Genomic DNA, 15,988 nt, shown 5'->3' on the forward strand with positions numbered 1-15,988 from the left:
TTCTTGAGAAACTTTGCTAATTCTGTTACTGCAGAAGCACGGGTCTGTAACTGTTTGGTGCCTTTCCTGTTCTCTGTGAAGGGCAGTGAATTATGCCAGGCCTTTCCCTGCTCCCAGTAACCTGCACTGACATGGAGGCCCAAATGCACCAGAAGCAGATTTTGGGGGAAGCTCACATCCAGGCTCCTCTTCTTCAGGAAGCTGTTAGGCTTCTCCAGCCCAGCCACATGCTGTACCACAACTTTTCATAAAGATAGCCAGTAGATAACAAAGAGACTTAACTTGTACGCACAACAACTAAACTTAAATACAATTAAACAGACAGGACACTTTAAAATGTCTTGCACATGCTTTCTATATGCACATTTCATGTTTGTCCCTATACAACTTTATAAGAAAGAGCTTGCCTCCCATAAAAAGGGAAGACATCCACCATTTAGAGATAAGGGAAGGTTCTCATGGAAATATTAAGACTCACTTTAAACAGTTACTTAGTGCATTATTTTTTGGCATTGCCTGGTGAAAATAACATCTTATCCAAGCCTTAAGATGCATTCTTGAACTACATCCATGGAATAAGAAACAGACAACATAAAGCTGAGTAGTTCCAGATTCTGAAAAGCAGGAGAAAGCTGTAAGTGCAAAAATGAACAAATGTATAAAGTGAGTTTACAGTAACTGCTGAAAAGCCGTTTCTGGGATGTGTTTTTATTAAGCAAACATACATTTAGTCATCAAAGAAAATCTCCAGACCAAATAAATTCCAATGCTTTGCAGAAGAAGCTTTAAACTCAGTATTTAGTGCTGTGGAAAAGGTTACAATTTAAAGATAATCCTGCATCTTTGGTACTGATCATTAAGCTAAAACTTTTATTAAGGGTGCTTTACTGTGGACATAAGATAGTTAAAAAAAAGGCAGAAAAAATGAATGAGTCACTTGGCTGAAGAAGCCCAGCAGCACTGAGGTCTGAGTGCTATTTGTTAGCTCATGTCTAGCAGCATAAAATAAGTTGGAAAAGAAAAGTCTGTTTGTAATTCATTTTACAAACTAAAATGTTTTCCCTCTAAAATACAAAAAAATCTTGTATAAGGTTATGGCTAGTGGTCTAAACTTTCTCAGGTTTGTGAAACACTGATCATTCCTTCATCCCGCAGGAATAACAGATGGGTTGTGCTTGTACAAAATATGGTATCCACCTGCACTTCATTAGAGGGCTGCATTTTTGTACATGCCACACCACAAGATCACCATGATGACATAGCAGCTTCAGAGAACAGCGTGACTAGGGCTTTTTTTTTTCTCTTGTAACACAGAGGATCTGGCAGACTTGTACCTCCTGACACCGTTTACAGCATATATTGGTCGATACAGTCCCTTATTGCATCTGCTCTGGGAATTGAGGAAAGCAGCTTCAAGGAAGTAAGGTAAGTGCTGCTGCATGTTTTAACCGTAATATTCAGCTATTTAAAAGTGGCTATAATGGGAACGTGAAAACATGTCAGGCTAAGTTTGCCAATTTGTAAATTGAACACAAATCAACTGTTGCTTAGTGGATTCACTTTCTCTGTTTCCTTAAAACCTCACATATTTTGTGCATCAGCATTGGACTGTTGCACTTTTTTTACAGTCTGTTTGTTCTGTTTCAAAAGAGGAGCTGATGTACAGTCCAAAGACATTTTTAAGAATACTCACTGCTCACTTATTCATTCATAATTTGTTAAATCATTTTGCTTCATATACAAAAGAAAAGGTATCCTGATATTTAAATAATTAATCAAGTAAACAATGAGAGGAAAGTTATAAGTATTTTGAAATTTTGTGTTAAATTTAAAGCACATTTTAAGCACACTATTGAAAATTTAACTTAAGGTATATTTAACTTAAGGCTGATTGAATGATACATTCATTTTTATTTTGTTTCACGACAACTTTAGTATTAAAGTGGCATAGAGTAGCTCCAAAATACTTTGAATAGTTTGTCTATATTGTAGTAAGCATTTTCCACAATCAGGGATTTGTCATTTAGTATATTTTGGCAAGTCGCCTGAGCAACTTCAAAAATATTTTCACAGGTATTTTACAGCATAACTGGTCAGAACAAACACAGGCAATTAGTTCAAGCATGTTTATGTTACAAGAGAAATGTCTAAGAATGTATTCTGATTTTATCTTTTGGATTCATACAGTTCAATGCAACAAACAACTATGTGTACCCAATCTATTTACCTTTTACACTTCTGACACAGAAACATGAATGAAAATCCACGAATAAAACAAGTTAACCATACTACATATGTACTTTACTGTGCTCTTTTATGTTACTTATATGCCCTTGTACTACAGAATTGTCACCCACATTTTAAAATGTTGCTGATAAAATAATTCAAAACACTTGATATTTAGCATTTTAAATTTCTTCCAGGGTTCTGCAGGGCAGTTAAACATTGTATGTTGCTTAAAAGAACTGTAAGCCTATGATATCAATAATAAAATTTAGCATTAAAAATATGATTTGAAACTAGAATAACAATAGAATTTGAATTTAAAATAGGATGTTTATGCCACTTTATCAGGAAGACTATAAAATGATACAGATGTCTAAAAATGTCATTGTGAGGCCAGAGTGTAGTCTAAGATGTTCATTACATTATACTTTGAATACAGAAGCAGTAGTTGTCCATCCTTAATGTTTAGTACTTAAACAGGACCAGATTTTGAGCTGAATTGGGCCACTGTAGTGTCTTTGCTCTCAGCAGAGCTGTACTTATTTATACCAGCAGGGGACTGAAGGTTGAGTTTGCATGTTCTCATGCAGCAGTGAAGAACAGACAAAGGAAATTACACTGATAACTCATACAATGATCACTATATTCTCTGTTTTGTGATGTAATGGGAGCAACACCATGGTAAAGGTATATTCCCCTTATTCAGGGAGCGGCAGCTCAATACATAGCAAAGGAACTTTGTGGGTAACTGGAGATAACATGATTTTTCAGAAATTTTGTGGTGTACTGTATGAGATCAACAGGCCCTGCCCACAGGTACCTCAGTTGAAATTATTAGCTAACCAGAATGCGATGTGGCTTTTAGCAAGTCAATAAAAGCAAAAAAATTTAGAATTAAGGAAGACTATCTAACTATGGTCCTGCATTTTACCACTATGTATTCTGTGTAACACTAAACAATGACAATAGCAAGGCAAACTTACTCTGCTGGAAGATTGCCCAGATCTGAGATTAGTGTCTGGTGGTCTGTTTACAGGCTTTGCATGCTTTCTGAAATTACTTGAGAATAAGAAGGTTCTAAGGATTTTCCTAATCATCTCACTCTCAGAACAGTAGTTTTCCACACAACAGCTATCTAGGTAGTAAGAAGTAAAAGCAAGGTACTAATCTTCACATATTAGCATCTTGTGGAGTATCTGATGAGAAATGCCCTTAAAAACTGAGGTGAGATGACTCACACTGGATCACAGCAAAACAGCTCCAAGGGCACTGAACATTCTTTTACTGTTATGTGAACTGGGAGACCAACTATATGAAGCTTTATGGCTCTATTGAATTAGAATGGTTCTGCAATATGATCAGTGCATTTATTGTTATATAAGAGAGTTTGCAAGAACACTTACCCTATCTCAAATCCAGTCATTTCAGATCTGTGGTAAATAGAATATACTCATGCACACATAGGCAGTGCTGCTGATTGTTTTGACATGCCCAGGAGAATATGTTATGTATTTTTATTAGTTTGTTCTTTAAGTGAATATGAAAATTAGTGGACCATGCTTTACTGGATGTGCTCCATGAGAAGATATTTCAAGCTACAGGCATCTTAACAACACACTATACAGTACAACATTACCCTCAGTTTGTAACTTCCCTGGCTTTTTTAAACTTTGGTAATTTCACAAAGTGTTATTTTTATATAAAGCAATTTAGTATATTAGGAATGCTTGATACAATCTAAGTGGCAGAACCGCCTCTGACCATGACCTTCAGCAAAACTCTTCTGTGCCAAGTTTAAAAACCTTGGATTTTATCATCCTTCTTGTGACTTAATGAATGAATTTGGGGAGATGTAAAGAACAGTTTAATTACAACAGCAGAATGGCCTGTAGTTTTCCATTGCAAAAGCAGATTATAACAAGAGAGGGACTGTAAGTTTATAGTAGTAACAATGTAATATTAACAATTTAATATACTTTTTCCTTAATTAATAGTTTTAGACAGGAAGTCTTAATTCATTTTTATTTGTAATACTTACATGGTAAAATATCAAATATTGCTGAAAGAGGAAAACAAATAAAGTTTTAACTTTTTTGTTTCCTTTTACCATACAGGTACAAGACGCATTGCAAAGATGGCTTTAAACTCCCTACCCATCTTTCTGTTACTGATTAGTGGCATTTGTTGCCAATATGACTATGGTCCTGCAGATGATTACGGTTATGATCCTTTTGGGCCATCTGCAGCAGTCTGTGCCCCAGAATGTAATTGTCCACTAAGCTACCCTACTGCCATGTATTGTGACAACCTTAAACTGAAAACCATTCCAATTGTACCAAGTGGAATAAAATACCTTTATCTTCGAAACAATATGATTGAGGGCATTGAGGAGAATACATTTGATAACGTAACAGACCTTCAGTGGCTGATCCTAGATCACAACCATTTGGAAAATTCAAAAATTAAGGGAAGAGTCTTCTCTAAACTAAAGAATCTGAAAAAACTTCACATTAACTACAACAATTTGACTGAAGCTGTTGGACCACTCCCCAAAACTCTGGATGACCTGCAGTTAAGTCACAACAAGATCACAAAAGTCAATCCTGGTGCACTTGAGGGGCTAGTGAATCTGACTGTCATTCACCTTCAGAACAACCAGCTGAAAGCAGATTCTATTTCTGGGGCTTTTAAAGGCCTGAATTCCCTTTTGTATCTTGACTTAAGCTTCAATCGACTTACAAAGCTACCAACAGGACTGCCTCACTCCTTACTCATGCTGTATTTTGATAATAACCAGATCTCAAATGTTCCTGATGAATACTTCCAAGGTTTTAAAGCCCTGCAATATTTACGGTTATCCCACAATAAATTAACAGATTCTGGAATACCAGGCAATGTCTTCAACATCACATCACTGGTTGAGTTGGATCTCTCCTTCAATCAGCTGAAGAGCATTCCAACTGTCAGTGAGAACCTCGAAAACTTCTACCTCCAAGTCAACAAAATTAACAGTGAGTTAAATTTAAGTATTTTCATTAGTATTTGCCACAGTCTAGACACCGATGGTCAACGCAAGTATCTAAAAAGGTAGATCAAGCCATCTGAAGAAATGGTACTGGTTAGATTGTTTAGTACACTGACACTTCTCTGTTGTCCACATTAATGTTAAAAGACAGACACTAAGCTGTTTAAATTATCCTTAAAGAGAGAAATTTCTGTCCTTGTACCACTGTGTGTATTACTGGGCAAAATCTCATGTAAATTGGAGTAAATCCATAGAAGACAATGGAGTTTTATTATACAGCTGAGGAAAAAGAATTGGGAAAGGATTGATCAGTGTGAAAGATGTTCAGGGTTAATAAGTCAGCAAAAAGAGACATATCAGCAGAGCATCAGACTATGGTATGTGTAACCTTTCAGGAGGCTGATAGAGAAAGTGCTGGAGGGAGGAAAGAGGGAGAAGACAACAAATTCATAAGGTATCAGGCACAAAGCACAGTGAAAAAGATACAACAAAGTAGCTGCTTTTCTCTCTTTCCTCTCTTCTCTCACGCAGAATTGCTCCAAACCCATCTTGAAATCCAAAGACCTGCAACTGTTTCTTTTAGTTTTCATTCCCATTTCACACATGGTATCATCAGGTGGCAAACTTTTCTCCAGTCGTGATTTGAAAAAATGTTTCTCCTGAAGTCAATAAATGTCACACCTTGCATGAGATCATGGAGGTTTTTTACTGAGATGGATTTTACAAGGTTGTCCTTATCCTGAGGTGGGAAGGAGGTGTTGGAGAGTGGTAGAGGCCTCAACATCATGTCGGAAGCTCTCCAGCTGCACCTGTGTCAGTGGTGGTCTCTGACAAAGAGGCAGATATGTCAGACATAACAGTGCTTCTGCAGGAGGACTTACATTATCTTGCTAGCTGTCATAAAACAAACCATAAACCCCTCTCTTCTGTTTGCCTGGTTGCGCCTATCAGGGTTTTAGAATGTCAGTGTTATCTATTCCATGCACAGCTAACTCCATGAAGATGTAGCCTTTAAAAGACAAATGTTTTACTGTAGATCGTACCAGCCACAGAGCAAGATCTTTCAAAAGGTTTTGTATTTACTATACTTCACATTTCTTTCAGTGTTCTAATTCTTTTTTTTTTTTATTTTTTTCCTATTAGATCTCAATCCCTTGTTTTGCTGAGGGGAAAAAAAAAAAAAAATATTTCTCACCTACGGCACCATATACAGTGACCTGGAGAATCTATCAGATACTCCTTCTCTCCTAAAAGAGCTAACAATGATGTTTAGTTTCTCATGAGATACATAAGGCAATTTTACACACTTAGAGTAGTTGTTCTGAGCCTCCTGCAAGGTACACACGTACTGAAGTTTGCTTTCCGTTCACATTTTCAAGGGCTTCCAAGTCAAAGGCTGAGACAACAATTTAATTTTGCAGTGAAAGCCGTACTTCCAGAATGGTGGTCAGCAGCAGAGCGCGTGCACCAGCTACTGCTGCACCATCATTGCTACCCTATGGACTCATGCAAGCTAGCGTAAGACCATGAAAGGTTTATAAAAGCCTTTGATTTTTCCATACCTCAAACCTGAACTGTCACTTCAAATAGAATCTTGATTTTTAAATATTTCTTATTAGTAGTAATTTAAGGGTGGAATTTTCTCTTTAATAACAACAGTGGTTTGCCACCATGTTTTAAGATGCCGTTAGGATTATGCACAGACTCATGCACACACACACAAACGCAGACACAGAAGCTTGTTTTACAGACTCCTCAAGGAGTGGAAAAAAGTGAAGGAATCAGAGAATCAGCGACACAAGAGCATCAAAGGCAGACTTCACCATATTTCATTTGTAATTGTAGGGGATAAAGGAGAGTTGTTGCTTCCACATGAAACCCCAGCAAGAAGACACCATGTGAATGAAGGGTAACAAGGGAGAATGTGAAAATGTTCCACGCAACAGTTAAGAGGCCACGTATTCTGCTCCAGTCCATTGTCTGAATCAGTACCTATACGATAAATCATACTTATTCTAAACCAGAGTTAGTTATGGAGGTTCTTTGAGGTTTTTCATAATGGCTCACTCCACCAGCCCAAAAAAAGATTTTTTACAATGGCCTGTGCAAAAATGACTAATGTATGATTACTGTGGGACCGCAAAACAGCAAAGATGACTATGGGACTTCAGATACCATTAGGATTGCCCACTGTATCGCACACCTGAACAAGGAAAATTTAACACAGTTAATCTTTCTCTCAGCTAAAGGCTACTTACACTGCTGGTGTAAAAGGGGTAGACTCTCACACAGCATATAGTAAAAAATTAATTCTGTCTGAGATATGTGTTTCTATACTCCCATTTTGCTCTATAGTCATGGAAGAGGAGGAGAAGGAGAGGAGAGAAGAGGAGAGGAGAGGAGAGGAGATGGAAAAGAGAGGAAATGCCTTTTCCTGTTTCCACCCACACACCCCCCAGATATTTCAAATATACATGTAGCTTGTTAGAATATCTGAATTTCTTATGGCAACAGACACTTTTCATGAGAAAGTAATTGTTCAGATGAAAAATCCAGTTTTCATTCAATTCTTTTTATCCTTAGTGTCTAGTTCATGCAGAAATTCTGTGTTGGGAAAATATGAATGCTACACTAATGGGAAAATTCCAGTTACACTGTCTCTGAGCCTGAGTATTAGAAAATCAGGAAGAGATTTTAACACCTGCAACATTAGTAAGTGTAATAAAGGAGGAAGTAAACTACTGACATATTTTATTCAACTATGCTATAGTCTCACAGACTGCAGCTTCCATACAGACCATGTAACAGTACATTAAATGTATTTACCAGATCCAAGTAGAGACTGAAATTAGAAAACAAACATTTTTAATACACTTCTAAAAGTGAAAATTATATGAGCTGTATAAAAATTTAATACCCAAATGAAAACAGTGCACATGAAATACTGGAGTCAAATCCCTCTGAAGTCTATGATAGAGTTCTTTTGACTTCTGTGAGGACTACATCAATATTCACTTCCAAAGTGGTTTCAGTCTCAAAAAATAATCAGCACAGGTTAGTATTTTGGGAACACAGAAAAATTCTGTGGTTTGCATGCACAAAATTTACATCCTTTGAGTAGTTAAACGTCTACCCAACTTCTATAAGCATACCTTGGTTTGCAACCAAATGCTAGCATTTTTGCTGAAAAGTAACAATATGGTAAAAAAAAAAAAAAAAAGTTTTTAAATGCCTAATTTCAATGAAAATTTACTTACAAGGTAGTTGTTGAATTACAAGAAAAATGGGAAGAAAAAAATCTATATTAGAATTTGTGTTTATTTTAATTTCTATAAATTACACCTAACTATCAGCAGAAAACTGGATCTAAATAGTTAATGGTATAGCCATTAAGCCAAACAAATGAGTTCAAAGTCTCAGGAACTTATGTTTTCACTTAACAAAATTCCACACAGATCTAACCCTATAAACATTTATGAAATTATTTGATCCTAACTCACAAGAATCATCAGTTCACTTCAGCTGGTACATTCTGAATCTGAAGAGTATCAGAATTGGTCTGCAGTCTTAAAATTATTGTAATATGGACTGCACAATAAATGTGCATTAAGGATGCATTTTATCTATCAGACTTCCAAAAGAAGGCTGTACAATATGCAAACTCTAGGAGATTGTTCTGATTTGCTTTAATCAAATTGGTGATCAAGGTCTAACATTTGAAATACATTTCCTTAATCCCTACTCAAAACAACTTAGTTTGGGAAAGATACAATCTTTACCCATTCTTCAACATGATATCTTACTGTCCAAAAAATTACCTAAGCTCTCAGACTTTACAAAGCTGCCTGTACAGATGGGCATAAATTTTTACTTAGTTTTCACAAGCCATATTTCATTAATGATAGCAGATTATCATAGTGCCTGAAAGTATCCAACTGAATTTAAAACGGAGATATAAAGATACTTCCTCCACTTCCTTTAGTAGTGGAGGTCATCACATTTTCTTAGATACATTAAATAGTTATGCAGAAAAGATGTACGAGGCGGTGCTTTCAAAACTCCATGAATGACCTATGATTGGTATCTAAAATGGCATTTGATTTTGAGAACACTACCTTGGTTTCTCAAAATTTATGAGGGCTAGTCATTTGCAACATAAAAGCAACTGAAGATATGAAATTTGGCTGCATACTGGTGAATGGGTTCATCAAAGGAGTCCCTGTAAAATATTTTCTATGATGTGAATTCAATGGATGTCAATGTCCTGAAGAAGAAGTCTCTCACACTGCTTCTTTAGTAGTGATGGAGCTTTTCAATAGACTAATCCTCTCTGACTCAAAGGAAGCACAAAGGATCATCTTTACAGAATTACACAATGTGGTGTGTAGGGGACATCAAGTTTATTCACATACATTCTCTCTTGAGGATAGATCTCTGCATGTTATAGGTGTATAATATGTATATGTATATATGTATGTATAATATGTGTGTTTATGAAACTGAGTACAGAACTCTATTTCATGTAATTTCTAGCTTACAGTTAATACTGCTCATAAGATGTGAGACAGTTTTACATTCAAGACTGGTCTGTTGCTGTGTGAATAAAATAATACTTCAACTGAATAGAGGCTACATATATCACTACATAAAAGTTATGATAAATATAAATACGTTTATAGATATTTTTTACATTTATACTCAACTTCCAATCCTGATGTTCTGGAAAGGTTCAACTGTACAATTTAAATAGAAAACTCTTCTCCAACCCCAGCCTCAAATTTCATTTTGAAAGTAGTAAATTGGAATGACACATCCAAAATGATATTTGACAAAAACATCTATTGAACAACCCATTCTTTGGTGAAAAGCTATATCATGATTTCAATTTCTCCAGAAACTTTTTCGTTCTTCAATATTTTACCCTTCCATCATAATGTATCCCTCCACAATTGATTCCTCCCTCTACACCTCCAGTTTTACTGGAGATTATTTTTCTTTGTTTTCTCTAACTGTCAGGTCAGACTTCCATATAAACTCAAAAAATCAAATGGGTACTGGGAGCATAGCACTTGAAAAACTCGTTCTTAAAATTCTGACCTCTCACAACTAATGGAAAGAACCTCTCCTAACAGAAGGCCCTCGAGTTCCAGTAAGTGCATGGAGAATTACACCAATGGACATGCAAAATATTGAAAAATATTTTAATAAATTAAAGCCACATTTCCCAAACAATATTAAGCAAGTAGAAAAATAGTGAGTTTGCCCTATTTGTCCTACTTATTAATGCTTTCTCTTGTTCATCTCCTTTTCTTTTCAGAGTTCCCATTGAGCAGCTTCTGTAAGGTTGTTGGGCCAACAACCTATTCCAGGATCACACATTTGCGCTTGGATGGAAACAATATCACTCGGGCTGACCTGCCACAAGAGATGTACAACTGCCTCCGGGTGGCTGCTGAGATATCACTGGAGTGAGATAGCTGGGAACATCCATATCCCTTCTAGGGGGAGTAACTACAGGAATTACATCATAATAGCTCTTTAAAACTAGGATATGTCTTAAAAAAGTGTCAATCTGCATATTATCCATGCTGTTTGTTAATATTTAGCATGCACTTGGCAACCTTAACAAAATGTGTGCGTATTTTTAGAAATGGTTGTATTTAGGAAGCGCAATAACCAAATGTGGTGCAAAATGTGCCTCCATCTGGATAGGCAAGCTGATGGCAAGCATTCAGCTTCATAGAAATTGATGTTCATGCATGCAACATATGCCAGCTGGTACCAGGCTTACATGGAATCAGGTAGGTTTAATCAGAGTGCTGAGCTGTATGGGCTAGCCTGTGTAAATACAAGATTTTTCTCCAACCAGTCCAACTTTGTTAATTATTCACACTTTTTCATATTGCTATAAGTTACAAAGGAAAAAAAAAAAAAAGAATTAATAATCTAAGAACAATTTGTGAAAATATGTTTTCAGAGGTCATGAATATTAAATTAACAGAATATGTGAAAGATAACAGAGAAACATTTTTCAGGTTAAAAAATTCTTTAGTCTTCTTTTTTGTCATACTTTCCTTTAAACTTTCATGGTAAGATTTTTATCCATTGCTGATAAAATTGTTATGTTGAAATAATTATATATACAACTATTTTTATTCAATTATTTGCATGCTACTTTTAACCAGACTGTAGAAAAAAAAACATAGCAAATTCAGGTTAAGACAAGATAAACTAAGCTATTCTATTATTATTAAAATTTATTGTAAGGTTAAATAAAATGTTTTCTCTACTTTCAAGTATCAAAATATTTGTAAGCATATAATTTAACGTACTCCACTGCACTTGTGTCGGCCTTTTAGTCAATGCTTTATGGAATTTGCAGTATTGGAGTCACAACACTATGAAATAGTGCAAATTAATTTCTCACTATTGCCAAAAGGAAATGTAGTCTCCAGAAGCCACAAGCAATGAGTAAAATGCAAGCCTAGCTACTGATGATAGAGAGATGATAGTATATGCCATCTGGGAATGGATAGTCCAAATATTGTCAGCATTTTGGAACACACAGTAAAATAAATGTGCTAGTAACCGAGAGACATACATGGTTTGCTTGCAAACACAGATCATCCCACAGCTACTATTTTCCTTTCAACTACTAGACTATTAAACCCTCAAACAGAAACTCTGCTAGTTCTTGTTGCAAAACCAGAAACAAACACCTCTGAATAAAAAAGCAAAACCCCATACCAAAACATTTAGTAGGCACATTGCTGATTCCAGATGTTTAGAATCAATACACAGTTCACAGAAAAACCTTGGACTGAAAAGGAGAGATGTAGGAGATAATAGAAATATTTCCCTCTTATTTTTTGTTATTTTGGAATTCATAAGTGTCATTTCTTTTATTATCCAGATACAGGAACAACTGAAAATAACCTTTGTAAGTAAGCCAGAATTTTTATAGAAGAATAAAGTCTAAAGCTGGGGCTTCCTGAACATATCAGGATGGGAATCATTATGGAGTAGTATTTTAGGCATTGTAATATAAGAGAAGAAGAAAGAAGAGCATGCAAAAAAAAAAAAAAAAAGAAAGAAAACAAACCCCAAAGCAACCTAAAGAACATAGAAAGAGATGGGAAAAAACCTGATACTGAATTGTGCCACCACACAGCTGTGATCTAGCAAACAGGACGTAAATGTTTTCTTTGCAGCTTGTTTCAGCAAACCAGTTATCTTTATGCAAAACAAAACAGCATGAACAGTGAAACTGAGAACAGTCCACTTCAGGATAGACTAAAACTTGCTGATCAGGGTATTTTCTACATACATGTATGTTGCAAATAAAACATCCACAGATATTCACAATGCATTTTGAAGTTCTGCTCAAGAGACACAGTAGAAAGAAGCCCTCTGTGAGAATATCAAAAAGTACCAATAATCTCTCACTGAAACTGGGAAACTTGCACCTTACAGTGAGCACTTGGACAGCTGAGAGAAAACGGTATTTGGCAATGCAATTTTCATCTTGAACACCTCTTTCCTGTAGTTCAGAAATTCCCAGTTAGTTGGGGAGAGATAACATTGCACAGCTTGCTCTTCACATTACCTGTGAAAAAAATACAAGGTCCTTCTGGTAAAAAACTGGGACACTGTAAATGTGCTTTCAGGAGCCACAGAAGCACGGGTTTCTACTTCTGCAGTAATGAATTGGTCTAAACCACTATAAAGTCTAAGTTCCCAGTCTCTACATATCTTACAAAACAAATAGGCAGCGATATACATGTATCTTTTTTTTCAGTTTATGAAAGCTACATGAATTGTTTTCTAGGCACTAGGCAGAAAGGCAGGTGTTTGGAATATTTAACAGAGCTTGATCCTTGGAAATTCAATCACTGCATCTTCATGGAAAGGAAGGTGATTGAACTTGGTTAGAAATCCCTCAGTATTCTGGATACTGAAAAACATGATGCATACATGCCTGATCCCACTTAAACTGATCATATTATAAAATACTTACATGTACAGGTGCAAACACATTGCTTAAAAGTAGGCAGACATGAACAGCTAATACCACAGCTGCAGTAGTATGGAGACAGCTGAGAGGGTAAGTTAGCCTAAACTAAATTCTGTTTAGGGCTACATAATATGTAGTCTACAGTATAGCTTTGCAACCTCTTTACAACATATGTCCCTCCTCCTTTCAGGTCAAAATGGGTAAATTTGCCAGGACACGTTCATGTGAAATTTCATATGGAAGAGTTGACAAAAATCAAGATCTTTTGGAAAGACTTGAGTTTGAAAGTATACATAAAAAAGAAAGTTTGCTACTAATGTCATGAAAAGCAGTATTACAACAATATACAAATTCAACAGACAAAAAATTTCTAAGAAATTTCAGGAACTGGTCTGCAAGCATATTCCACAGCCATTCACAAAGAGTTACCTTTCATACAAGTTTTGTCTGCCTTAAAAGACATTTTTCTTATTAGATTAAATTATAGACTTTTCCTAAAAGGAACAAGTAGGAACTCATGTGAATTTCTGGACATACACTGAAAGGAAAAATCCTACATGTCCTCTACTGCTTTATAAAGTCCAGCATAGTCGAATGCATCAAGAAAGGAGTGAGCAGTGGTTGATCACAGCTGTCCTTCTAGTGCAAGGAACCTGACAGGGTCCCATTGGTACTTGCACATCTTCAGTTTTACTGAAAGGTGATAAATAGTAGTTGCTTAGCATAAACCAACAAAAAACCCCAAAAAGCAACAAAAAAAACCAAACCAAAAACAAAAACAAACCCTGGAACAAGAAGATAAAAAATCATTAAGAAATGCAGACTGAATTGTTATACATACAGCTGCACCATGCATAGACCAAGGACAGTAGAGAAAGTGAAGTTCAAAAGCAAAATTAAGCTCAGTGGAGAGCCACTAAGATGCAAGGCTGCAAGGAGTTCTCTTAGAAAGTGTTCTAAAGAGAACACTCCTCAGCCTTCTTTTTTCCATGCTATGCCAAGTCACTTCCCTTAGCCTTTCTGAATATACCATACGCCTCAGTGCCGTGTTTGTTGCAGGCTTCTAGTGCCTAAAAGAGCACTATAGAAAAAGGAGCCAGATTCAGGGATGCACAATGAAATGAAAAGAAGGCAAAGGAAAAGTTCCAAAAAGGAAATTCAGGCTGGACATACAAAGTAATTTTTCACAATGAGCATGTAAAGCACTGACACAGATTACCCTATGGACTGCATCGTTGGAAATTTTCAGAACTTACAATGCCAGTGCCCTGAGGAACTGAGCTGGCTTTGAAGTTAACCATATTTTTAGGAGAAGGTTGAACTAAATGACCTTCAGGTGTTCCTTCAAACTTATTTAAGATTTCTGTGAACCTGTGATTCTAAGAATACTAATAGCCAGTGGGGGACAATGTCAATTTTAATAACCAGTTCTACAGCTAAAGAATTTTGAAGTAAATTCATGTGTAAAAATTATTATTTCAGGTCCCAGTCCATAATTCAGACTCCTGTGATACTCACAGAATCATAACTTAGCTAATATTTGGATATAGAATCCATAGGTAAAAAATGTGGAAACTTTCCTTCAATGCCCAGATGTCTGCAGCTGGTTTGTGCAAATCTGCTCTCATTTTGAAATGTGAGAGCTACTGAGTGAAATCAAAGATCCGTCCCACCTAACTGCCCCATGTGGGACAGCACAAGACAAATATGCTTAGATGTCTACATAAAATAAGGGAAATAGTCTATTGCAGTGGGCAGAGTGCTAGTGGAGGACAATTTGCTCTTGAAGTTTTTGCAGATTCAGATATGGATAAAAGATTCAATCTGTAAAAACACAACTTAATCAGTAGGCTATATAGCTTTCATGGATAATAGCTCTTAAATCTTTTCTATTTAGAGTGAACAGTTCGACATCAGTTAGTACAAAGAAAAGTAGTATTAGCTCTATGCTTTCGGATGTTCACCTTGAATGTAGGAACGTCAGGTTCAAGTTTCTGGGCAAACGGTTGCTTCATTATGCAAAGCAAAATAGCTTTAAAAGAAGAGGCTGAAGCACTTTAAATCTCTCTACTCTGCAGCATCTGAGGTAAAATTATGCTTGTGGGCTAGATAGGAAATAATTGTGCACCTATCTCCACATGTTGAAATCAGAAGGATCCCACCACACCTCTCTGAAAGGTAACCTGCCCGAAGGTCTCAAATAGGTACAGAGGTAAGGTTGAATTGCTCAAGGCTGTGTTCACTGAATCACATAAACACTGTGCCCTGAAAATTTCAGTTTGGGTACTTTGAGTTGTCATCAGTTTGACAGTTCTTGTGGATTCTTAAGGTTCTAGATGTTGTGTTTGTTTTGTTTTGCTTTATTTTTTGTCAGCCCTATATCCCTCCAACAATGTGTATGAAAGTACAGACTTATAATCAAGAGCTCTTGATTTCAGTTGGCAGCAGTGTATCTGTGAAGCTATGTATACTCTTTGGTATTATAAACTATGATTCTTTGTGTTTGTTAGTTTTCTTTTCAGAATTTGAAATCTTAATCTGCAGATCAGAAAACACAGCATTTATAATTTTATGTATAATTTATAATTATTTATATATTTAATTTATATATATAATTTATAATTATTATTTAACTATAATCCCCCTTATGCAGTATGTCCATGGTACAGCATATCTTTTCATTGTGGAACTGTTAAAGAAAAACAGAAAATGAAGTCTTAATT

At 36.0% G+C, this 15,988-nt stretch overlaps 1 protein-coding gene across 1 annotated transcript in view; it reads left to right on the forward strand.

Annotated features, from left to right (window-relative positions):
- The first annotated feature begins 1,104 nt into the window (after nucleotides 1–1,104).
- Nucleotides 1,105–15,988, forward strand: part of LOC130607087 (keratocan) — a 29,317-nt gene continuing 14,433 nt past the window's right edge. Inside the window, exons 1-3 of the mRNA XM_057423900.1 lie at nucleotides 1,105–1,425; nucleotides 4,341–5,237; nucleotides 10,569–10,719. Of these exons, the coding sequence (XP_057279883.1) occupies nucleotides 4,361–5,237; nucleotides 10,569–10,719 (1,028 nt within the window). The 5' untranslated portion in view covers nucleotides 1,105–1,425; nucleotides 4,341–4,360. The remainder of the gene's footprint in view (nucleotides 1,426–4,340; nucleotides 5,238–10,568; nucleotides 10,720–15,988) is intronic.

This window comes from Pezoporus wallicus, unplaced genomic scaffold (assembly GCF_028554395.1).
Source record: "Pezoporus wallicus isolate ANWC-B61680 ecotype Strahan unplaced genomic scaffold, APGP_CSIRO_Pwel_v1 contig_7722, whole genome shotgun sequence".
Lineage (NCBI taxonomy): Eukaryota > Metazoa > Chordata > Aves > Psittaciformes > Psittacidae > Pezoporus > Pezoporus wallicus.